General features: G+C 38.8%; 1 protein-coding gene across 1 annotated transcript in view; it reads right to left on the bottom strand.

The window, feature by feature from the left end:
• The window catches only part of LOC110288938 (dynein axonemal heavy chain 7-like), a 326,234-nt gene that overhangs the window by 155,791 nt on the left and 143,845 nt on the right, over positions 1-26,598 (bottom strand). The window contains exons 28-35 of the mRNA XM_085837019.1: positions 21,002-21,214; positions 18,288-18,386; positions 13,755-14,003; positions 9,881-10,030; positions 7,729-7,911; positions 6,774-6,950; positions 3,003-3,134; positions 759-983 (exon numbers count right to left, since the gene is read on the bottom strand). Coding sequence (XP_085693145.1) covers positions 759-983; positions 3,003-3,134; positions 6,774-6,950; positions 7,729-7,911; positions 9,881-10,030; positions 13,755-14,003; positions 18,288-18,386; positions 21,002-21,214 — 1,428 coding nt within the window. The remainder of the gene's footprint in view (positions 1-758; positions 984-3,002; positions 3,135-6,773; positions 6,951-7,728; positions 7,912-9,880; positions 10,031-13,754; positions 14,004-18,287; positions 18,387-21,001; positions 21,215-26,598) is intronic.

Below are 26,598 nucleotides of genomic sequence, written 5' to 3'. Positions count from 1 at the left end.
AAATAGTTGATGCTCATACCATAACTAGTCTTTTAAGAATTTATAAAAATAAAAGACTGAAGATTTGAAAAGTATCCTGATTGATTTAGGAAGGCCCTGGGAAATAATTTTACTGAAAAAACACTAGTGATATGGAAAGTGTTCACTTTCTTAAGTAGGAAAACAAACAAACAAACAAACAAACAAACTGCCTATTGATTACATGTCACAATCCCAATTCTACTAAATTTATTTATGTTTCAATTATTTATTATTCCTAATGTTTGTTCTAAGCATGGTGTTTGTGGAAGTTACAACAAAACCAACAAACAGAATTCAAGACTCGTAGACCAATCCATCAGAAACTGTTCATAGGAACATGGATTTACTGCTACTGGACTCTGTGCCTGTGATGTACATACAAATGAATCTCCAAGAGATGGCCTTGAATAGCATGTGCCCGGTGCTTGGCTCAGTATCATAATGTGTAATTTTATTTAATGGGTTCAACTGGTCCATTAGTTATTAGTTCCCTTTACCACTGAGGAAAACTACATTTAAGAAAATTATCCCATCCACAACTATGCAGGAAGACCATAACTTCTCCAGGACTAACTAAAACTCAGGATGTCTGGCTGCAAAGCTGGCATGCCTTCCTCTAGTTCACACTATCTGCTCATGTGAGCCAGGAGGGGCAAACAACCCCAGAGCCACCACATGCTCTGTCTCACCAGGGACTCTGCCAGGCTGGCAGTTACACATCCTGCTTCAGAACTCACCTCCAGGATAAACTGATAATCATAGATTGTTCCCTTCTCAGGAAATGGCACTATAAACGCCTTTGAGGATGTTTGTTCAGTACCACTCAGTAACTTAAACTTATTTCGAGTTACATCTGAAATTGGACCTTCCATTAGCTCTCGGAGAATCTTATCGAATTTCAGACGATCATCATCTGTACAAGTTGCACCAACAGACCAGATCAATGAAAACAGAAAAATGCCCTGTGTTGGAGAGATGAGAAGATAGGGTGCAATTAAAACAGATGTTTCAGTCTCTCCTGATGACTTAAGTCACCAGCCGAATTGATATTTCTGAGATGAAATACGTGAACTATGGTGTAACAGCAGGTTATCTAAGGATTCTATAAGAATTACTTTACCCCCAAATTATGTCTCATAATATCCTTAAAGTGACGCAACACAGCATGAATTCAAGTCAAGGCATACCTTGAAACCATGATTTCTAATAAATTGTGTGTTTCAGACTCATGCTAGAGCTTGTTCTCTGAAAGAACATTGAAGTAATTTTGGGGGAGGGGCTAAAGTTCAGACTCATTTCAATATTGAATCAAGCACACTGGATTTAAATAAGATGACTCTCTACTTTTTTGTTTGAAATGCTATCTCAGAATTAATTATACAAACTAGATTTGCCCTTCCAAAAGCATCCTGCTTCTTCCAAAACAAATGCATGGAAGACTAGACACACCAATTAACTGGATGGCAAAAGTCTGCCTTCTTTAAAATGTTAAAACAAACAATCACAACCATGAAAAAAGGCTTTTGCTTTTAATCCTGTTTGTGTAACGTCTAGTTTATGTGAAAATTTTCTCAAAAATACTTATCCCTAAATTAAATGCTAAATTATTTTTTTCATAAAATATGAGTTGTAAGAATTACACATTGGCCAAATTATGCTATGAGCAGCATATTAGTATTTTTATCTAAAACTTCTATCAAAGTCTATTGATAGTAGTGCTCTTTATTATTTTTAAATTGTGTGCCTGTGTGGGATATGTGCACATGAGCATACGTGTTGACAGATGTCCCTGCAAATAGCTTCTTTGAGTCACCTGGATTGAGTGCTATGAACTGAACTCTAGTCTCATGCAAGAGCAGCAAGCTCTCTTAGCCATGGCACCATCTCTCCAACCCTATATTATTATTATTTTCCAAATCTGTTAGCTTACAATATAGGTTAGTGGGAAATCACTAGCCTATCACGCCTGAGATCCTGAAGCTGTCAGTTCTCAATACTGAAAAATGAATTAATAACTACATAAATAAATAATATTTATTTATGGGTTTATTTATGGATTGTCTATTGTTCTTACTTTCTTCAATCTCAAATGTACTTATACACTTGCACACACCTATCCTCCCAAAACATAAACTCGTACTCATACAAAAAGAACAAATGTCAAAGTAGAAAATAATAAATCATGGCTTGGTGGAAACCTTTGTGACAGAGACTACTTTTGAGGCTGGCCAAAACCTGGTTTCAGTGGTGGACCCTCACTGATCTGTACTGTCATTCACTGCTCAAAAGTTTACATCCCACTATCTCTACCAGTGTAGTTTTCCTAACAGCACTCTGCATTTCGGGCTCAGCCTCTTCCTCCCACTTAGGCTTCCACAACTTCTCTTTTTCAGACCCTGTTAATTAAGGTCAAAGTCTACCATAGTCCAGATAGCTCTCTCAGCTGTACAATAAGGGGGACAAATCTTTTACCAGCAGGGTTTCCCTTTCTCTGACCTTGTCTGGGCAGCCTGAACCCCAACTCTATCTATTCAACTTCCTCTTTTCCCCGTCCTCTTTTCCTGATAAGAACCCAACCAGCAAGTACCTGGGTTCCTGGAAAGCCTCTCCAAGCAAAAGGAGTCATTCATAGAACTTTAAACTCTATCCAATAATTTTCATTTACTATGAAACTTTTTTCCACTCTCCAAAGTCTACATATGACCCTGTTTCTCACAGAATAAAGTATACACATATAAGCTAAGATCTTCTCATAGAGCTGTCTCATTGAAGATCATCAGAGAAGGCCTTTGCCTACCATCCAAACACCCTGAGAGGGAGAAAACAGAGAACTTGGAATTACAGGTGGACCCCCAAAATGCATGTCTCATCCCTGAGTCCCATTTCAAGAGCAAAGTGGGTCTCATTGATTAGAGAACTTTGGTGAAAGCAAAAGACATTTTATTTTTTCTACTGCAAGACCCAGAAAAAAAATGCCTTACCTCCAGCAAAGAGAAGCTTTCTTGGTCATTTCTTTCCTTTTGTTTGTTTTCATCAGCAAAGTCATCCATAAAACAGTCTATGAGATTCATTAAGGAATGGACCAAGTTTGTATCTGAAGTAGGAGAGAGCTCCTGGAAAATCAGAAGGAAGGGTCTGTCAAACAAAGGACGCCAGGTACACGTGTACCCGCATCTCCTGTATGGAGCCTGTCTCATCCTAGCAGGCACGGAATCTATGAAAAGGTACTCTGTGATTCTCATTTATGAAGGAAAGCTGAGGTCTATAGTCATGTCTTCTCTACAGTGATTACCATGCATCAGTAACATGTTCTCTTTTTATAATATTTATGTGTGACCTGCATGAAGGTCTTTCAGGGGCTGAGTCTTTTTCCACCATGTTGAGGCAGGGGCACTTCTTTCTATGCCACAACTAGCTGATCTGTGAGCTTCTGAGTGATTGTCTTGCCTCATCTTCCCATCCTGACATTGACATTTCAGAGGCACCTGCCACATCTGGCTTTTTGTGAGTTCTGCGAATAGAACGCTGGTTTGCCTGGCAGATGTTCTTACCCACTGGGCCATCGCAGCAGCTGGTGGTATGTATATTCTATAAAACCTCTCCAGTTAAAAGGTATGTGTTTATCTTAATCAGAGGCATAGACTCTATCCTTTATTAATCTTTGATTAAGATAAACACAACACATTCCTTCACAAGGTTTAGGATCTATTGAGGAAATAGCTCTTGCCTAGCATGCACAAAGACCTGGGTTCAATTCCCAGGAACACACACACTCTTTTTAATTAGGATTTTCAGACTTTCTGTGTGATAAAATCACTTTCTGTAGTTTAATATTCCTTTCTGAACTAGTCTCAATGTTCCATTTGATTAACAGTCTGTTTTAGCTTAACTTTGCACTTAAAACAAACAAACAAATAAACAAAAAGAATAAAACCCACTTAAAGATTTGTTTACAATCCATACAGTAAATTCAACTCCATGATAGATGTCTGAGTTCACTCAATGTCGGTAGTAACACACATTATTCACTTTACGTTTTTGGCATCCCACTGTTACAGTTATATAAAGTGAACCAGGAAATACACATGTTTCCCAGGGCCATGTTCTCTCTGTGCACCCACCATCTTCCCATCTAGTGGCTCTCCCAACCTCCAAGGGTGCAGTCCTTTGTGGTTATCAGGTGAAAATTCACCCAGTGAAGTTATCTCTGAGGACCAGAAGTGGCGGGATTCTTAGTCAGCCATCTCATCCTCATAAGAGTTGCAGACCTCGATCTTCAGCAGGAACCTGGTGGAGGGTCCCAAGGTCCCCAGAGGACTCTCCATGCTGCAGGTGCTTTAGCACACCCAGTATCTTGGGATCACTGGTGAGTGGAACGCAACATCTGTTCCAAAGAATCCTGGAGGGTCTTGTGCTAACATGAACAGGGGCAAAGGAACCCCGCCCAACCAGAGGCTGGGATTCCATCTGGTATCTTCAGCCATGCACCACCTTGGGCGAGAACTGGGCAGGCCATAGTACACCCAGAATCTTGGGATCACTAAGACTAGTCTACACAGGAGAGCATGTGGGCAGCAGAGGCAACAGAGCTTTTTAGACAGGGTCACTTCCAGTCTTCATCCTCAGCCAAGATGCAGAGCTGAGACTGAGACACCTGAGCACCTTCCTTGCTAGAGGAGAGTCGTCCTGATACTGGGAATCAGGAGGTGGATCTGAGCTCCAGAATTCTGGGAAACTTCCCTGCAACAGGAGAGCTTGACTGCAGAGAGTGCCCTTACCACTAAGACTCAGGAGAGAGTTGGACTCTCAGGCATGCTGACAGAGGCTAACAGAATCAAAGGAGGAAAAAGCTCCAAATGAAAGTGCATGAATATTCATGAAAGGAACTTTATTAAAGTTCAAAGCACACATTGCACCTCACACAATAATAGTGGGAGACTTCAACACCACACTCTCATCATTGGACAGATCCTGGAAACAGAAACTAAACAGAGACACATTGAAACTAACAGAAGTTATGAAAGAAATGGATTTAACAGATATCTACAGAAGAGTTTATCCTAACTGTGCACCTTCTTAGAATTGGGAACAAAACACCCAGGGAAGGAGTTACAGAGACAAAGTTGGTAGCTGTGATGAAAGGATGGACCATTTAGAGACTGCCGTATCCAGGGATCCATCCCATAATCAGCTTCTAAACGCTGACACCATTGCATACACTAGCAAGATTTTGCTGAAAGGACCCAAATATAGCTGTCTCTTGTGAGACTATGCCGGGGCCTAGCAAACACAGGAGTGGATGTTCACAGTCAGCTATTGGATGTATCACAGGGCTCCCAATGGAGAAGCTAGAGAAAGTACCCAAGGAGCTAAAGGGATCTGCAACCCTATTGTTGGAACAACATGATGTACTAACCAGAACCCCGGAGCTCTTGTCTCTAGCTGCATATGTATCGAAAGATGGCCTAGTCGGCCATCAATGGAAAGAGAGGCCCATTGGACTTGCAAACTTTATATGCCCCAATATAGGGGAATGCCAGGGCCAAAAGAATGGGAATGGGTGGGTAGGGAAGTGGGGGGCGCTATGGGGAACTTTTGGGATAGCATTGGAAATGTAATTGAGGAAAATATGTAATAAAAATATTAAAAATCAAAAACAACAACAACAACAAAAAAAAAAAAAACAAAAGGATATACCTTCTTCTCAGTACCTCATGGTACCTTCTCCAAAACTGACAATATAATTGGTCAAAAACCAGGCCTCAACAGATACAAGAATATTGACATTATCCCATATATACTATCCAACACCACGGACTAAGGCTGATCTTCAATAACAGCATAAATACTTATACGCACATGAAAATATAATATACAACCACTCACCTGAAATAAGAGATAACTGTTAGGATGCAGCCTCTGCTCTTGGGAAACCCAGTCTGCTCTTCTTCCCCTAAACCTGCCCACACAGAAAAATCTTCTCCATCCACATGGAGAGAACTCCAGGCTAACATGTCAACACATCTTCAAGTTTCTAGCAACCCACCCAAGAGTGCCCGCCCAGAGGCTAAGCTTTTGATAGCGTGTGGACACAATCTCAGGTGTTAGCCAACACACCATCTCTCCTCACCTAAGTTCTATAACCCTCCACTCTCACTTTAGCCTGGATGTGTGACTTCACTTACCTCCACCTGGGAGATCAGTCGGCCCACCTGAGAGCTGCCTCCTAATAAACCTGCCTTTACCTGCTTTTAATCTGCTCCAATCTGGCCTATATCTCTGAAACTCAGGGAGAGAAAAAAAACAATCAATAACATCTAGATATTGTAATGCACAAGGCTAGGCAGGCTTTTCAGGTGTCTTCAGTTTTAAGAAAGAATAATTATACTGATAACACTGTCTCCATTTCTAAGATGCTACACTTTGCCTATTCTTGGATAATATTTATTATGAATTCAAGCCTTTTTATTTTGGTCTGAGCTGAGGTTTTAGCAGGCAGTGCTGACATATGCCTGTAATCATAGCACTTGGTAGGCAGAGGCAGCCAGACTCCAGGTACAGGCCAGCCTAGACTCCAGGCCTGAGAAGATTTGTACCAAGGAAAAGAAATAAAAAAGGATAAAATGGAAAAAATTTCCAATCATACATAACAAAAAGTATGTTTTCCATTAGCTTTAAAAAACACGTTGAGATTAGTACATTTAATTCAAGTTTTCCACTTTTTTAAATCTTAAAGTTCCAGTTTGTCTTACCTTTGTATGCCTTCTGATGAATTCAACAGAGAGAGGGACCATTCTATCAAACAAGCCTCCTATAAATTCCTTCTGAATGATACTGACTGACTGTGGTAACGTGTTTATCCAGGATACCATCAGTGGTCTCCAGCCTAGCATGTGAGGCTCCATGTAGATCATGCCACACCGGGAAACCTGGAAGGACATGTATTGGTTAGCATCCAAGTACTGCTCAAAACGTTCCATTACTACACAGACTCAGTCTGCTCACATGACAGGAAGGGGGCAGTCATCACTTGAGGTAGATTTAAGGACATTTTCCAGAAACGATGTGTGATTGTAAATGGGTAGATACCTTCTAACAGATGAAGGTTGAAGGTCACGTGATGTATATCTGTTCTCAGGCACCTAGTCATGGATGCTTTTCTGTTTTATGTCTCTCAAGAACAAAGATCACCAAGTCCTTTGCTAGCCTCACCACTGATTGAGTTTGGCCACAAGCAGTGCCTGTCACAGGGGACTGACTACAGCAAGCAGCTCTAAGAAGCCTCCTGTTGACCATCAGATTTCCCATAATGAAAGAAAATCTACTTCAGTTAATCACTGGGACAGAATCAGGTGGGGTTAAGCAGGGAGTCCTGTGCATAAGACCTGTTTTCCAACTGGGCATTAAGATGAGTTGGGACATCTGTTTCTTACAACCCTATGGGGACAAAAACTTAATTTTATATCATTCCTTGATCCTAGCTTATGTGTGTGATTTTGTAAAATGATCCAAAATAAAAGAAAAAAGAAACAAATTACTAAATCTGCCATGGTATGTGAGCAGATAGTGCCTGCTTATTCAGGACCACAGATTACATTCACAATGGAATGTATAAGTACATTCAATTTAGAGTAAAGCTACCAAGTAAAACTAAACATTTGCAGAAATTGTGCAGTTCGTAGGCAGACGCCAAACTTGAGATCTTACAGTGGCAGGAGAGGCAACTTCCAGATCCATCGGTTCAAAAATCAGGTTCATTTGTGGTGACATTTGAATAATCTCCCCACTCATCAGACACAGCTTCTTGTTGTCATCCAGCACAGTGTTCATGTTCTCAATCCACACGGCATCAACTGGCCCATCAAAGATTAACCACTTCCTGTCTGGAGTCTACATGCAGAGTGGATAAAGGACAAATGCAATGGAGGAAACAGATCAATAATATTTCAAAATTTAGAAATATAATTTATTTTACCATGAAAACATAAAACAGTACTCTTTAAAATTAACTATAAACAGGCAGGTGCATGTATACATCCACACACACACACACACACACACACTCATACACAAACATACTCATACACACAAACACATAAGTGTAGATAAAGAAGTCTACATATGCCATGGACAATACAAAACTCTAACACCTCACTTGATTCAATCTTTTCAATGTTTCCAATGCTAAATACATGTAAACTGCTTTTAAAATATTAGAACTGAAAATACTATTGATAGGGAAAACAAAATGTTCATTCAAATATGCCTGTTCTTAGTATTTTCTAATAGATCACTCTTATGAATTCTACCTAACATTTTTATAATGTTAATGACTTCTATGCACTATGCTAAAACTTTGATTTTCTTCTACAAAATAAATTCACACACACACACACACACACACACACACTAGTGTAGGACAATGGTTTTCAACCTTCCTAATACTGTGACCCTTCAATATAGCTTCTCATGTTGTGTTGACCCCAAACATAAAATGACTTTCATTGCTACTTCATGACTGTCATTTTGCTACTGTTTTGAGTTATAATGTAGATACCTGTGTTTTTCAATGGCTTTAGGCAATCCTTATGAAAAAATCATTTTCTTCACAAACACTTTATGATCCACAGGTTGAAAACCACTGGTATAGGATACGAAAATCAATATAACATTCACACAAAGTTCTGTACACCAGTAATAATATGTACTAGTGGTGTATAGATAATACAAAGTCAGTATAATGTCCTAACAAATATTATGAAATATAAAAATACTTACGCATTGTCCAGAAAATGACCACCTTTCTGATTCCTATAATTCTACCTGGTCATGTATGCAAATGATGTTTGGTTCACTGTCACCTAACTTGAGTTCCAGTGGTGATGGAACTAAGTCCTTCTTACCACAGTCTCAGACCCCATGGTTAACTCCATAGGACCATGAGCTGCCCCAGGGTCAACACCCTAGGTTCACACCAAAGCTGGTACTTGTGTGCTTGGAACTCAGGAGGACAGCACGGAAGAGTACTGATTACATTATGCTCTGGGTGATCACTTTTAGACCAGCAGTCTCTTGAACTGTCCACTGCCAGTGCCTGTCAACTGTCACTTTGGGGACACTGCTGTGACATTGAGCATCATTGTCTGAAGGACTTCTTTTTTCACCCTGCTCTACTGGTTTTGAGTAAACTACTGCACCTCACTGAGATTTAGTGTACATAGGGCATAGCTCTCTACACAGTGTAATATAAGCTATGTAAGGGCACATTGCACAGAGGTACCCCATAGAAAGAGGTACCTCTTTCTATGTAAATGATGTGCCTGTTTACATATCTAGAAGCTTCATGTTACATTATTCTGGCCTGAGCACATGCACTTTGGACCCTGCTTATGAGTGTGACAGTCATCTGCACAGAACAAGGCACAGAAGAGACCCCAGTCCTGCAGTATCTGTTAAGTCCAGCCTCTTCTCTTCCAACCATACAACATGGAAAGTTCTGGAACACTGGACATTGTTGTTCTGAAGTATTTCTAACAAGGATATAACAAGGGCAGCAGCTCAGACTGCAGACAGACAGAAATGATGTCAGAGAAGAGGCTGTGTGCCACATCACTGGAATCATCCACTCTCCTAACTTCCAAGAGTTCTGTAAAGGACCTCCAGGACAGAGGTGCCCAGGGACATGGTCTGTGCTGTCCTTGTATGGGCTACCATCATTCCTCTAGGAAATACCACCAAAGCCTCCAGTAACATGCTTTCAGTAAATATCTTAAGACGTAAATAACTGGGAAAGAATCAGATACTGGTCACAGGACACATAAGCTTTTTAAAATCTACATGTAAGAAGACAGACTCTTACCGAGGAAGCTGCGAATGCTCTAAAGCTGACAGCCAGGACCCCATCAGACCACTCGTGGGAAACCAAGTCAAACTGCCCATAAAGCTGGCCCATGGTGACAGACTTGGGATTTAAAACAGTTATTTGAACCTTGTTTTCTTCCATCAGTCCCTTAATGAAAAAGAAAAAAAACCACAGCATTATTTATTTCAAAGGATACTATCTTTCCTCAGTGAAAACATGATTGTGTGTATAAAAATATCTTAAGAAGCCTACAAAGAAGCTGCCAGCAGTAAGGAATGAGTTTAACAAGGGTCCAAAGCACAGGGTTTGGAAAGAAGTCCTTTCTATGCTCTCTGTAATGCCAATGAACAACTGAAGAGTCAAGCTTTGACATGTTGTTTATAACAGTATTTTAAAGTAATTAAATACATAGGGAAAAATTAGTAAATTGTATTTGGTCTCATAATCTGAGATCAGAGAAAGAATTGACAACTGCTTTTGGTGAAGTCCCATGTAACAAGAGATGTAGGTGTCTGGTGTTCTTGTTCTCTTTCTGATAAAGAAAAAAAATATTGTAAAAAATGTTGACACCATTCTGGGTTCATTGGCACTACAAAAGTAAGCTTTGACTAGATTTGGCCTGTGGGCTGTACATTGCTGTCCCTTCCTACAAAATGTTCTCTGAGAGAAAATAAAGAGATGTAATGATAGAGACTCCCCACGGAGTCATAAATTTAATACTAGTAAATTGCCCATTTTGGCCAGAACCCTGGTTCTATGGCATTATTATGAGACATGTTGGCACCCCTGGGGCACATAAGTCTTACTTTTAAATCAACAGAATTAACTTTTAGAGCAGACTCAAATTTATGGAAAGTTGAATAGAAAGTGCAAAGCCTCTGGAACCCTCCCCTGCCTCCCTGACAATGCCCCTCTCCCACAGCAGCACTGTCACACATTGGGAGGCACAGGGCATTACTGATGACTGTGTGGGGATGCACTATGGTTGAGCAAAGTGCATAACTTATATTAGTGTTGACTCGGTGTTTCACTTTGTGGGGTTTGCTAAATACACCATGATATGTGGCAGTCATTATAGCAGTGTGCAGAATAATATAAGTTCCTTAAAAATCCCTTGTGATCAAACTTTCCTTAGTCATTTATTTTATATGCAACAGCATAGCAAGTCCAGTTCTTACCAGTTCTGCCCAAGCTTTGAAGCAGCACAAACCAGCAAATCAGAGGGCAGATGTGTAAATAATTTTCTGAAGTTACAAGACAAAGCTCAAAGTCTTTGCTCTCTTTCCTGTGTCTGGAAGAGCTTTACCTGGAAACTTCCTCAGTGTAGAAGAATAGGGAAACTGTACCCATTTTTAATCAGGATGAAGTTGCTGCATTTAAAAACAGGTTTTATTCCAAAGGCCAGCAAGAAGCTGTAGGCAGAGTATGATAGCAAAGGGAATAGCAATGTTATTCTTAAAATTTCCAGAGAGTGAACAATCATTTGGACTTCACGGGACACCAGAAAACATGCATTTAACTTCTTGACTCCTGTCCCTCTCTCAGCAGTGTGGTGCCTTCTCCTTTCAGAGACTTTATTTTTGTGTGTGGCATAATCAATTATGTCATAACGGTGATACAGTAGCACTGTCAAGGATACAGACAAGTTAAACACAGGAAAGGGAAGATAAGAAGGCAAGCTGAGGGTTAAGAAAAGAACAAGAGGGAAAGGAAAAAGAAGGAAGAGAGGAAATGGCATGAAAAAAGGTGGAAAAAGTAGTGTGTCAGTTTATGACAGTAGACATAAATCTCCTGAAATTTCCCTATAAAATAGAAAGACCACATGTGGACATGGGTGAATAGCAGCTCCCACCCCTGACTACACAGCTATTTGTAACTGGTATCCAGGAGCAAAGGGAAAATTGGTTCCTAACAATGGCATGTCAGTGGGCATATAAACTACTCTAGAGCCAGCTCCATGCCCAGGAGTAGTGGGCCAACACAAAATGAACTCTATGCTGTTTTTTCATTTCGTCGTTGTTCTTTTGTGGGCTTTTTGTTTTGTTTTATTTTGTTTTGTTTTGTTTGGGCCTTTCTTTCTTTCTTTCTTTCTTTCTTTCTTTCTTTCTTTCTTTCTTTCTTTCTTTCGTCTTACTTCGTTCTTGTTTGTTTTGATTTTCTTTTCTTTCTCTTTCTTTTGAGAGATAAAAAACATGAAGTTGGATGGATAGGAAAATGGAAAGGATTGATTGAAGGAGGGAAAACATGACCAAAATGTATTATATAAAATGTAAAAATAAAAATGAATTTAAAGACCATCGACCTGAAGAAATGAAAATTCAAATTGCTTATTATTTTAAAAAAGTAAGTCACAATGATAATAAGAATAGATTTGAAGCCATACCTAAAGGTAAACAGATACACAGGGAAACACAGAAATAGTATTAGTGAAACAAAATATAGCAGACTCAAGGTAAACAAGACAGGTGAGTATATTTGTATTCATTGAAAGAGAAACTTCACAATGAAGATATAATGATCAGAGACCCTATTACAGGCCCCAGACACTGAAATAGGAGGGAAAAGCTATCCAAGGCACAAGAGATGTGAGCAGAAGAACAGTATCAGCTGCAGAAGTTCATCGGTTTGAACATCAAAGTAGGTCTCAGTGTGTCTGGCCTAGGAACTTTAAGTAGCTGGGAGCTCTAGACATGGGCGAGAAGTTAGGAGCACTTGCTATTCTCACTGGGGTCAGTTCCTATGTCTAGTAGCTCACATCTACCTTTAAATCCAGCTCCAGGGAATCAGCCACTCTCTTTTTACCTCTAAGGCACTCACACACATGCACACACACACACACACACACACACACACTCACAAAAGCACATGCAAACACATACATGCACACATATATACACACAAACACATTCATGCACACATGCCCATAAAAAAATAATACAACTTGTAGAAATTTGAATAGTAGTCATGTCATATATCCACATATGTATAGTACATATACATACCTATGCACACACAGGTCTTAAAACTAAATTCACTGGCATCTTTTAACAGAAACTTACATTACAACTTCTCAGGAAAAAACATACTTTCCTAAAAGTATTAAAACCTCCAAACGCAAACACCATTGCATACACCAGCAAGATATTGCTGAAATGACCCTGATATAGCTGTCTCTTGTGAGGCTATGCTGGGGCCTAGCAAACACAGAAGTGGATGCTCACAGTCAGCTATTGGATGGAACACAGGGCCCCCAATGGAGGAGCTAGAGAAAGTACCCAAGGAGCTAAAGGGGTCTGCAACCCTATAGGTGGAACAACAATATGAACTAACCCGTACCCCCAGAGCTTGTGTTCTAGCTGCATATGTATCAAAAGATGGTCTAGTCAGCCATCATTGGGAAGAGAGGTCCCTTGTTCTTGCAAACTATATGCCCCAGTACAGGGGAAAACCAGGGCCAAGAAGTAGGAGTAGGTGTGTAGGAGAGCGAGGGGTGTGGGGTTAATGGGGGACTTTTGGGATCGCATTTGAAATGTAAATGAAGAAATTACCTAATTAAAAAATGGGAAAAAAGAAACCTTCAATTTCTTCTGTATATTCATTTCTTTTTAAAAGCAAACAAACTAAAAACCCATGTATTACCTTTAACTAAAAGAGAAGAAATTAAAGACTAAAAGGCAAATTTGTAGGATATTCATCTGTGTTGGACTCATTGCTTGTTTCATTTGGCCCTTCTAATTTTATCATATATAACTCATTTTCTGTTTTTAATGATTTTACACTCTGCCATGGAAAGAATATTTCAAAACCACCCTGTATCCTTTCTGACACAAAGCTAATTATCAACAAGCTAATGTATTAATAGCACACAGACCTTTTCACAAATGTCATTTAATGCTCCAGCTAGAACACGATATGCACTGGTCTTCCCTCCAAAAGGCTCTCCAACAATCATGAAACCATGGCGTACAATCATCATCTCATAGATCTGAAGGATCTTCTCAGAGAAGAAGTCGGTCATTTGCAAATTCATGGCTTGGCAGTTGTCTCTGATGGCAGCCAGCATATCATTATAATCTGGCTTTGGTAATTTCACCCCAGGAAACAAATCGGAGGTAATTCCCTGATAAAAGGTGTGAATTTTATATTGAATATATTTATAACCAAAAGACATGAGCAAATGATTTTCTATTAGCCAATGTATCAAATAAAATTGCATTTCATATAAATGGGAATAGTGCTATTCTACCAGTTTGAGTCTTTGTCTTCTGGTAGAAAAACTTATACCCTGAAGTCTGGCAAACTAATTTAAAAATTGGAAGTTGAATATGACGTGGTTGATAAACTATTATGACCTGCTGCATTGGTGTGAGGTAACACATACATCACAAGAAGGGAGCTGGGAATTTACCGACTCACATGCTGGAGCAGGTATGGCCTTGTTGAAAGAACTGTGCCATTACAGGTGGGTTTTGAGGTTTCAAATGTTCAAGCCAGGCCCAGAAATAGATACTCAAAGATACAAACTAAAGACAAGTTAGTGAAGAAAAGTGACTTACACAGAACTGGTTCTAGAATAACTAGCTATGCCTAATGGTTGACTTTGATTATGGCCATTTACATAGACAGGAACAAGTTCAGAAGTAATTTCAGTATGAGCATGTATTATGTAGGTTATGTTTTGGGTTAACCCAGAACATCAGAACAAGACTTTTATGAAAACTTTGGTTTCCCTATGGAGAAGTTTAGGTTGTCACACTAGAGAAGGATGATGCTATTTGTCTAAGAGAGAGAGGAGAGGGTGGGTAGATACGTTGATACAGGGAAGAAGGTCATGTGGTGATAGAGATTAATATGTTCATATGAGATTAGTATAAAACAACCACAGGATAGAAAACATCTAGGATTGCAGGGAGCTACCAGGAGCTTGAAAGAAACTGAGAAAAATTTCCCTAAAAATGCCTGTGGTGATTTGAAAGAAAATGTTCCCCACAGGCTACTAGGGCACAGTTAGGGGAAATGGCCTTGTCGGAGGAAGTGTGCCATTGAGGGTGTACTTTGAGGACTCAGATATGCTCAAGCCAGGTCCAGTGTCACTCTCTCTTCATGCTTCCTGAAGATCCAGGTGTAGAGCTCTCAGCTCCTTCTCCAGAACTAAGTCTACCCGAATGCCACCATGCTTCCTGCCATGATGATAATGGACTAAACCAGCTCCAATTAAATGTTTTCCTTTAGAAGAGTTGCCTCGGTCTGTCATGGTGTCTCTTCACAGCAGTACAACCCTAACTGACAACCTATGTTTTGGTCTCTGGCACTATCACGTAATACTTCTTGACTCAGAACAAGAAGAGAGTAAATGTTTATGTTGTACTGCAAATTTGCAGGACATAATCATGGCAATCTTAAGGATGCTAACACAATCATATAATGTATATTTGTAAGAACTGAGGCTCTACGTGTAATGCTTATGAACATAAAGTTAATTGCAAGATCTAAGGAACAACCTTTATAAATTTTAAAGCCTATTTTATAAATTTCATTACAACTTATATGAGAGTTTACTATTTTTTTCACTCTGAAGATAAAAGTGAAATTTCAGAGGTAGTTAATGTGAAAGCATATGCCTGAGTTGTATTTTAAAAATTTGAGCTACCAATTTAATCACTCCCTCAACTAAATCAGTAAGCTCCCTTGGGGCACTGTAGCCTGGCTGCCCAGGATCCCTGCCCTCATGCACATGCCACAGATACAAGCTCTGTGTATTCTTTCTGTTGCACTTGCACTGACATAAAATGGAGATGATGATGCGGTTTGCTCCCCTTTGCTATTGGGGACATGAAATGTAGGTAGGCAAGGTTTTGCGCATGTATCAGGCTGGTCTGTAGTTTGCCATGTGGCACAGGCTGGCATCACAGACATGATATTCCTGCAACATTATTTGATCCAGGCTGGGGACTTATTAGGTATGTGTAGGTATATGTTCAACATAAGGAAGGCCCTTACTTGATCACTTGATCTCCAATGTACACACACAGACATACACACTTATACACACACCCACAGTATGCCATCCATAGTGAAATGTAATGATTTCTAAATAAAAGTACCTTTCACACCATAGCATTCAAGTACTTTGAGGATAGCCCTGAAAGAAGAAGACAATGTGGAAATTTGTCATCCAGTGCTTCTCAATCAAGACCAATGAATATTCCTTGACTCTCCAGTCTCGTAAAGACTAGACGTACTCATCTTTCTACTTGCTGCTGTTAGAGCTGTGTGTAGACCTCTCACTGGGGTTGGAGGTGACCTGCAGTATATAACATTGACTTACACAGGAAATTTTCCTGACTGGAAATGTAAAGCACACTCCACTTGAGAGAGACATCACTAAACACAAGCACTACTACACATGAGCATGCCCACTGACACACACTCCCACCCTCTGGAAGGAAATGCAGCTTTTGTTTCTGCAAAATTTGTTCTGTGTTTCAGCACCAAGGATATGGAAGGAAAACTTTTGGCAGAACACTTGAAATCTTTCCCTGTTGATTTGTTCCATGAAGATATGTGCCCTGCCAAGTCTAGACCCAGGGAGAATTCCTTTCAAAATGATGAAAGACGGTTGCTACAGGAGGACACTTGTGGAAGCATTTCTTACCTTCCTCCCAGGGCAGCTATGATTCAAAACCACACCACTACCATTTAGTAAGAGTCAATGACCTATGACTTTTTATGGTATACAAAGAGAAAAAATGAGAGATTTATTATAGAAACTATTATCCTAATCCTTCTTCCCCCAGCTATTCATAATCTAATCTTAAAATTTAACAAGATTTTCAAATTTGGTTCTTATATAAAATTATCCTGAATAAACAATTTCATGAAAGTCACTGCATTCTTTTAAAGAACTATAATTCTTATTTTATCAAATGCTAAAGATTAAATGGTGTGCTAACAATCCCACTAAAATCAGGGACTAGACAAGGCTGTCCACTCTCCCCATACCTATTCAACATTGTACTTGAAGTCCTAGCCAGAGCAATTTGACAACAAAAGGAGATCAAGGGGATACAAATTGGAAAAGATGAAGTCAAAATATCACTTTTTTGCAGATGATATGATAGTATATATAAGTGACCCTAAAAATTCCACCAGAGAACTCCTAAACCTGATAAACAGCTTCATTAAAGTAGCTGGATATAAAATTAACTCAAACAAGTCAATGGCCTTTCTCTACACAAAGAATAAACAGGCTGAGAAAGAAATTAGGGAAACAACACCCTTCTCAATAGTCACAAATAATATAAAATATCTTGGTGTGACTCTAACTAAGGAAGTGAAAGATCTGTATGAATGGACCTGGAGGGCATCATCCTGAGTGAGGTAACACAATCACAAAGGAACTCACTCAATAGGTACTCACTGATAAGTGGATACTAGCCCAAAACTTAGGATACCCAAGATATAAGATACAATTTGCTAAACACATGAAACTCAAGAAGAATGAAGACTGAAGTGTGAACACTATGCTCCTCCTAAGAATTGGGAAGAAAATACCCATGGAAGGAGTTACAGAGACAAAGTTTGGAGCTGTGATGAAAGGATGGACCATCTAGAGACTGCCATATCCAGGGATCCACCCCATAATCTGCTTCCAAAAGCTGACACCATTGCATATACTAGCAAGATTTTGCTGAAAGGACCCAGATATAGCTGTCTCTTGTGAGACTATGCTGGGGCCTAGCAAACACAGAAGTGGATGCTCACAGTCAGCTAGTGGATGGATCACAGGGCTCCCAATGGAGGAGCTAGAGAAAGTACCCAAGGAGCTAAAGGGATCTGCAACCCTATAGATGGAACAACATTATGAACTAACCAGTACCCCGGAGCTCTTGACTCTAGCTGCATATGTATCAAAAGATGGCCTAGTTGGCCATCACTGGAAAGAAAGGCCCATTGGACTTGCAAACTTTATATGCCCCAGTACAGGGGAACCCCAGGGCCAAAAAGTGGGAATGGGTGGGTAGGGAAGTGGGGGGGTTATGGGGGACTTTTGGGATAGCATTGGAAATGTAATTGAGAAAAATATGTAATAAAAAAAATGGTGTGCTAACCGAACTACTTTTCAACACAGACTCTACATTCTCATGGAATTTATAGAAAATATTTTATAACTTTGTTAATTATTATTATTATGCAGTAAAAACACATAAAATATCAAGCTGTTATAAGTTTCAGAAGCAACAATCCCAGCAAACTTATTTCACACAAAAGCAGGACTGGCTTGTATCCCTATGAATATGCCACTGCTTCCCACAGTGCAAGTTCCTAGAGAGAGCCCTGCAGACATGGCTGCCTCCTGTATTACTGTAGAGTGCTGACACATGGAAAGAATAAGTGCTCTTACCTCAAAGAGTGGCAAATCATGGGATAAAAACTTCGGCAGATTTACATCAATAATAGATCTAAGCAGCAAAATTTCTTCATTTTCATTTGGATATTTTAGCTAAAAGAAAATACAGTCATGAGGATTTCTGTTATGGACACATTTTTTAGGTCTATACTTACACAAATACACAGCACCTAACAATCTAAACAAAATATTGCTCATGTTTTCACTGTATTTCACTATAGAAACTGATGTCTATCCTCAGAGACTCCCTTATAACATGAACACAGGCAGAACTGACTACATTTCCTTAGATATTTTGATACAGGATTGGTGACCAGGAATTCAGTACATTGAGAGTTGTCACTGCCTGCTTATTGGGTAGTGGTTGCTTACTCAAGACCCCTGGTAGATTAGTTCTGTCAAACTCTGAGTGAGGAATATTATGAATTGGAGTGGATGCACAGAGCACCACGGTGCCTCCTGGCTACCTGCTGACTGCTTGTTCACATGCCAAGCAATCAACAAGCTCCTGAAAGAAAGTGGAGAGGGTTAATTCAGTCAAGGAAAGAGTAAGTAAGAAATCTTAAACTCTAAATGCCTGTTGCATGTCCAGTATTTACTAAAAATCTGAAGGAACTTGGAGCTTGTTGCTTTTGCCTATATCAACATTCACAGAATTAGTGCCTCCCAAATCTAACCTTAGAACTATTTCTCCCTAACTTAACTTATTCAATATGTCATTCAAAAGTTCCTCTTCCATTTAGTTTGTTTATTTGGCTGTTTCCTAGAACTCTCTCTTGCCTTACAAAAACATATCTACCAAAAAGGAGAGAGAGAGAGAGAGATTGTTGTTCATAATTAAACAGCCACAGGCTGTCAGCACATGTCTAAGTCTTCAGAGCTCCCAGAGGTCAAAATTAGCCCTGCTCATCTAGTCTTTGTTTTTGATCAATGTAACATAAAATGAATTTTGAATTAAAAAAAGTCATGTTTATTATTTGAGAGTCTATTATTTGTAAGAAAATGCTTAAATTGTCTCTTGGTAGAACAAAACAAACTTGAAAATATTCAAGCCAAAGCATTCAACAAGCTAAATTAGCTTGTAACAAAGAGTGATAGAATTCATTTTCAGGATTCATTTGCAGCCTAACTTTTATAGCTCAATTCCAGTCAAGATTCCAGCACTGATTTGCACCAGGACAATGTATTATCTCTCCCATTATCTGGCCACAAAGTAATCCTGACATGCCAGGGTAGAATAAATTGTTGCTTCTAGGCACTTGTGTTTATTGCAAAAAAGAGGGGTGGGGGTTGAAGTTATGTTAGGCTAATATGAAATAGAATATAGCCATCATATATCAGAGTTCTTAATAGCATTATGATAGAGGATAAAATGCAAACCATTTTTAATCAAATGAGATGTATTTTAAAATCTATATCTTCTACAAATTGTCAATGTGAACATTTCAAAAACTCCAAGGTCACATTTGTGGAGCTTGCTCTTAACAATAACTTATCTTGCCTTCATAAATAACTAATATATAGCTCTATTTTATGGTTCTACTTCCAGAGAGAATTCAGCCATGCACTGAATTTTCTATTGTTTTCATGTTTTTAATTTATGATTTTAAAATGCAAACAACTGATCACTATTACCACTAGGCCAGACGTGACCATAACTGTCAATTACATAAGTGTTGCAGGATATTTGATCTCATTGTGAACTCTGAGATTGTGTTTACTGGAAAAAAAAAACTGTTTCTAGTTGTGGTGTGTGTGGAGAGCCTTAGCACACATTTTTAATCCCAAACAATGAAGATAAAGTTAGTGTGTAGAAGGAAGCACCCACGGTTGAAAGTGCTACCTATTCAGTGGCAGACAAAGTGACAAATAAGAAGATAGAGTAGGATATGCTCAACTATTACAAGAAGAGAGGGGGAAGGGAAGCTATAAGAGGGAGCAATGCAGAAAATAATGGGTAGAGGAAGCAGTTTTACCAGGAGAGTTTTTGCAGAGACAGGTTGAAGGGATAACAAGCTAGACACAGGTGAAGACAGAATGACCCAGAGAATGAGAAGGAGTCAGAAGACTAGAACATATTGTCAACATTAGTATGAGACTAAGCAGAGCAACTCAGTAAGAAACTGAGAGAAGTCAGATTGAATCAGTCAGCTTGGAGAGGAGATTTGAACCAGAACTGCTGCTGAGTTGAACCAGCCAGCAAGAGTTCAGAAAACACAAGAAAGGGTGAGCTTATTCAGCAGTAAGCCTCAAAGGCAGAAAACATACTAGGCCTAGATAAGATTGTACAGAGGCTTAAAGCTTCCAGGCCTAGGTTAGCAGACTGAGGCAGTGAGCCTCGGGGATGACAAATACAGTAGGAGAATAAAAGTTTCTGTAAGACATAGTAATGATGTTCAGGGGTTTCTATGTATTAATTTCATTATTACCCATAAAGTGCTACATATTATATAAATAGAAAGCCTTCAAAAGATTTATTGAAAGTATGTGACTGTATTCTTCGGCTCTACCTAACTTCATATATTAAAAGCAAACAATAAGCATTACCTGTATCCTGTCTTACAAAGATTATAACATTTTACTTTCATTGTCAGCAAAGGATTTTTTTTCAGCTAGTTGATGAATGCACCAGATGCTGGAACTCTTATGAACACACTTGCTCCTGAGATTTAAGAATAGAAATGAAGTGAGTCAGCTCTCAGTTCTACCTTCAGATTGCCAGCAGCTGTGAGCACAGACTTCACAGCTCGCATCCCATAGTCATAGTGATGCTGGGAGGACAGTTGCTCTGAGCACAAGCGGTATGTCGCCACAATCTTTATGGACAGTGGCCGAGCAGTGACAAAGCCACAAGAGTACAGCACGATCTCGGCAATCATGGCGTAGTCAGGCACCATCATGGCCACTGTCCGGAACAGAGCCTGTGGTGTACAAAGGAGATAGTTAGATGGTGTAGAAAGGCAATCTTGCTCTTGTTTCATCAAGCACTATGGTTTTAATTGCTTTTCTACAGTAATCTCATACCTACCATAATGTTTGCTATTTAATATACACTAGTTACAATATGCACATCATATAGATAAAGGAATTAAACTTGGTTTTCCATTAAGGCATATGTAATAAACACATCACTAGCTTTAGGTAAACTGTTCTTTCTAAATGTCCAGAATCAGTTTTTCACAGCTGTTTGTGGAAAGCAACATGTGTACACCAGTCAGCCAGGATGCAAACAAATTGGGCCTCTCACCCAGGATAGTGATAAAGACCCTGCTGTTGGGAGCCTGGTTTCAGTCAGGCACTTGCGGGATCCAATTAACTTATAACCTGGGGGGAATCTGCCCTCCCAATGACAAGACTGTGTTAAGTAAAGGAAATATTTTGAGATTCTCAGAATCTTTTGAGTCTGTAGAAACATGACTAGTCCTTCTGCAAACAGATAACACAAAGAACACTGAAAAAACCAAAATGGTCATTATTAAACAACAATTTAGCAAGCTATAAAGATCATTTATTCAAAAAACCAAAAAAAGATAATTTATAATAATATAATTATAAAAGTTATAAAACAACTAAATGTAATGTGATGATAAGCAAATATAATATTAAATAGCTTTTTAAAGAATAAATATGATATTTATGGTTAGAATATTAGTGTGTATCAGGGTTCACTTTAATATGTTTTGTATTAAACATTGCTCCTTGCACACACATGAACATACATATAATTCTGCTACTTTTTTAATTCATGAGAGAGAGAGAGAGTGAATTCATAATTTAGTCAGAAGCTTCTGTCTGGTTATGAGTTATGCGGTCTAGTTCGACAACAGTACAACGTAGTAGTAGCTTATTTCCAATGCCTTATGTGGCAGGCTGAACTCTCACCTTCCAGGTGCTTCCCAGATTCCTATCTCCCTATCTCACACTTGCCATAACTCAGCTCTGGAACACTGTGAACATACTTATACAGAAGGGCCAACAGTTAGAACATGGAAAGGAGTTACCAAACCATATCACTGTGGTGTTCCACACCACAGTTCTAAAGACAAAAGTTGACATTGAAATTGTCCAAAATGAAGTATTTTTCATGGGCCAATAAGATTTCTCAGTATGTAAAGATTCCTGTTATATAAGCCTATCTCCAGAGCTTGGGTCCCAGAAACCATAATAGAAGAAGAGAACTAATTATAAGAAGTGGTTCTCTCACCTCTACACACATGCTATGGTATTCCAGCATCCATATTTGTGCATGCACACACACACACAGACACACAGACACACACGATTTTGGAGTACCAGTATGTTTCTGAGCATTGCAATAAGTCTGAGGAAAATTCAGTACTTTTGTGTAGCCTTCCCCAGCCTGAAGCTGCCTTGTGCAGACCTTGTCACCACTGAGGTGAGGCCACCTGTGGTGCAGCTTTCTGACTTGGCTGGCTTCTTTTGATGTGTCAACTGCCCTGTTCTTCTCTGAGATCCTGCTGCCTGCTGAGACACCTTTGAGAAAATCCACATTGAGCTGTGTCTTCAGGTTGGCGACAGGCACCAAAAATGGATTGGCAGGGGATGGGCTTTCCCTCTTTATAAGCACAGACTCTTAGTAAACTTTGGGGCCTTGATCAGAGAAAATTTGTCTTGGCCTCCTTCTTTTCTTGCCATCTAGTCTGTTTTTCAGCCCCAGCCTGCCTTTTAGGAGTACCCGGTTCTTGTAGGCCACGGGCAGCTTACAACTGGCGCCTGAACCAGGGACCCGAAAATGGCAGGATACACTGAGGGACTGCTGTCTTATGTGGAGCTCCACGAGAAGGGAAGAATAAGAAGATCGTATCGGGCACAGTGAGCAACAGGTATTTATGCTAGCACTGGTTTTCAACATTTTTTTAAAGTGTTGCTGGAGGTGCAATAGGATATGGCTAAGTTGGAACAGTGCTGACCCGGCACTGATTCCACTTAGGGTTTGGCAGCGAAATATGGGACTAGAAACTTTAAAACAGGCAGTTGGTTGTCCACAGTCAAGAACTGTATTAGGTGAGAGGAGTAGGGCTTAAAGTAATAAAATTAAATAAAATATAGGAAAACAGATTTCAGAAATCTCCCAGGGACACATGGAAATCCAAAGACATCTGGCCTTCTCTCTGGCCCCTACAGGAGAATTTCTCTACCCTCTTTGTATTGTCTATGTTTGGTGCACCAATCTGTCCACGTGTCAATTCTTGTATGCTCTTGTCTCGTTGTCTGAGTGACTGAATGTTCTGTGTTTCTTGTTGGAAAATAAAAATGGCTAAAACTTTATCTGCTGATTAAGCAAAGCCCGAGAGTGGCCCACACTTTAGCCAAGAATCACGCACAGCAGGGGAGCCACTGCTGAAAAACTGTTTTTAAAGAAAAGGAGTCTGTAATCTCTTAATTCTAAGGCAAAAAAGCTGATAGTTGTTTTTTTCCTAGAAAATTCTCTGCAATCGTGATTATTGTGTTTAGCAAATGACAAAGTGCTTTTTTATCTTATAATTATAGCTAGAAAAGGTAAAATTCTTTGATTGGTCTAAATTTATAAGGTTCGTGTAGCCACTTAATTTGTTTTTTTACTGGTCTTAAAGGTATAATGTGCTCTACATGTCTTCATCATAGAGTATTAGCTTATAAGTTATTGGGTATGATTTAAAAGGTGTAACATTGGTAGCAAGACAGCTTTAAATTGGTAACTCAGGGTTAGTCTTTCAAACATGTGGCATAAAGCAGGCCAAAACAATAGGCCTCTAAGGATATTTCTAATTGAGATAATATTTTATGTGATTCTTATCCTGGAAAGTAGACTTATAAAGATAAGATTTAAAACAATGTCTCTTTAATGAAGCATTAAAATTTGCACGGTCATGCATTCATAGGTATAAATTGGCAGCCAAACTTTGTAACTTGATAGTGATGTTTCCAATATTGATTTTAAAGATGATAAATTGTTTTAAAATGGGTTTTCCTTTCCCAAAGTTGTAGCTATAGTCTAATATTGCAAAAGAAACTTAAAAATTCTAAAATCTGTCCTCACTGCAAGAGGAACAAAGCTCAGAGCAGCCTCAGGGAAGCTGTGTGACTTTCTTTTGTTTTGCAAACGGTGCCTAAGGAAGTTCTTGAAACTTGCCTCTCTGTGCCTTCTGGAATGCTTTTTTGCTATATTACTTGGTTGCAGATCTATCCAGATGTTGTTCTAAATAAAATTCAAATTCAGAATTTATAAAAGGTCAACCAGACTGTAGAACTTATAAAGGCATTACAATCTGGCTTGCCTACTTCATATAGAATTTTTATAGATTAAAAAGTTTGTTTTTTCCTTTGCATCCTGATAACTGTAAAGTGTTTGCTTCTAGTGAACTGGTAATCACTGGAAAATTTTGCCTCTAGGTATGGCTAATATAGCTTTACATTATGTAAGAAAAATTTTTATTGTCTCTGCTTCTATACAAGAAGCTAAGAGTTTGAATCTTTCAGTGTATATTGTTTCCTAAGTGGAAAGTATTTTATTAGCTAATGCCTCTCAAGGGAAGTTTACTTCAAATCTTTGCTCTCACACAATGAACTTTAAAGTTCTGGGGAGTAGTTGTTGCTCCATAAGATTCAGAGGCAATATCTTTTTAATATTTAGGGTTTTACTTATACTAGAAAATTGTGGTACAGAAAATCTAAGAATGAAAAATTGATTTGCTTCAAAATTTTATTTTCAAAAACTTCCAGGAGATGTTAATTGGCTAAGACCTCACCTTAAGGTCTTAAAGTGACTTAAACCTTTGTTGGATGTTATCTTGGGAGACACAAATTAACTAGTAAAAAACAAAAGGCTTTCCAGAAAGTAAAGAAAGCTTTTATAATTGTTACCAATTATAATCAATGGTAATTAAATATTAGTTGCTTATTTTAATTATGGTTATTAAATGTGCCCACAGCAATTCTTTAGCAAGAGAAAACATTAATGTAAAATCATCTTTCTTCACCTCAAAGTAAAGTTTTAACACCCTATTATAAGGCTGCCGTGGTGCTAGTAAAGAATTGTAAGATAAATTCATATATTTTAGAAAACCTATAACAAAAAATTGTGTCTTAAAAACCTGACAAAGTGTCTGTTCCTTGTTCCAAACAGCAATTAAATTGGTTATTGCAGAATATTGATATTTGGCCTATTGCATACCATCATTTTAAATAAAATTGATAATCACTATCCTAAAGATAAGTTAAAAATTATTTTTATGCATGCTTTTGTACCGTCTATAAATTCATGCATGCATGCATCCCATTTACTGTGTTCAAAAACAGCCCTTCAATGGGAGAAAAGTATATGTGAATTGGATCACATGCTTATTCTTTTGAGTTTCCTCCTGCTTCAGCACAGATAGTTAAATTGTGTGCTGTAGATGGTGTTTTAAAATGTTGAATAATTAAACTTTAATTTGTATATTAATAGACAATATTATATCTCAGAGCTTACAATTGCTTAAAATTATTCATCCCTCAGATACTACAAATTTTCAAATTTGCAATGGTTTATGCACAACTCATAAGAAAAAATGCTGTTCTTTTTAGAGGACTCTTTTTGGACATTTAAGAATTTGTCCTAGATTGCCTGGATAAGACCTTAAGGCAATGCCATGCTAGAATTATATCTCAGGCAGATTACAAGCCTTTAATGCTATGGGATTGCCTAAACTCGTTAAGACAGATAATGGGCCATCCTATACGGGCGGGAAACAATTTTACTTCATTTTGTAAGGAATTTGGTATCAAACATAAAACTGGAATTCCTTATAACCCCATGGGACAAGGAATTGTTGAACATGCTCATTGCACTCTGAAAAACTGGCTTTTAAAAACAAAACAGGGGCAGTTATACCCTCCCAAAGTCACCAAAAGCACATCTTGCTTTTGTCTTGTTCGTTTTAAATTTTTTGCAAACTGATGTTAAAAGTCAGTCTGCAGCAGATCACCACTGGCATCCAGTTACTTCCAGTTCTTATGCCATGGTTAAATTGCGGGATCCATTAACTAATGCATGGTCCAGATCCCATTTTAATCTGGGGAAGAGGTTCGGTCTGTGTTTTTTCACAAAAAGAAGACAAAGAGCCATGGCTACCTGAGAGACTGGTTCGTCAAGTGGACACAGATCCTGAATCTTCTAGTAAGTATGATTCTAACCTTGTTGATGACTAAAAATTCTTTTTAGCCAGAAAAGTTAATTTGGAGTACAGTCTTCACTCTCAGAGAATTTTTGGCTTTTCTGTTAATTCTCAAAGCAAGCTCCCCCACACTGGGAGGTCAGAGTCTG

The sequence above is a fragment of the Mus caroli genome, unplaced genomic scaffold, assembly GCF_978045245.1.
Source record: "Mus caroli unplaced genomic scaffold, Mus_caroli_1 scaffold_1, whole genome shotgun sequence".
NCBI lineage: Eukaryota > Metazoa > Chordata > Mammalia > Rodentia > Muridae > Mus > Mus caroli.
The sequence above is the reverse complement of the archived record's forward strand: the minus strand, read 5'-3'. Positions and strand labels throughout refer to the sequence as shown.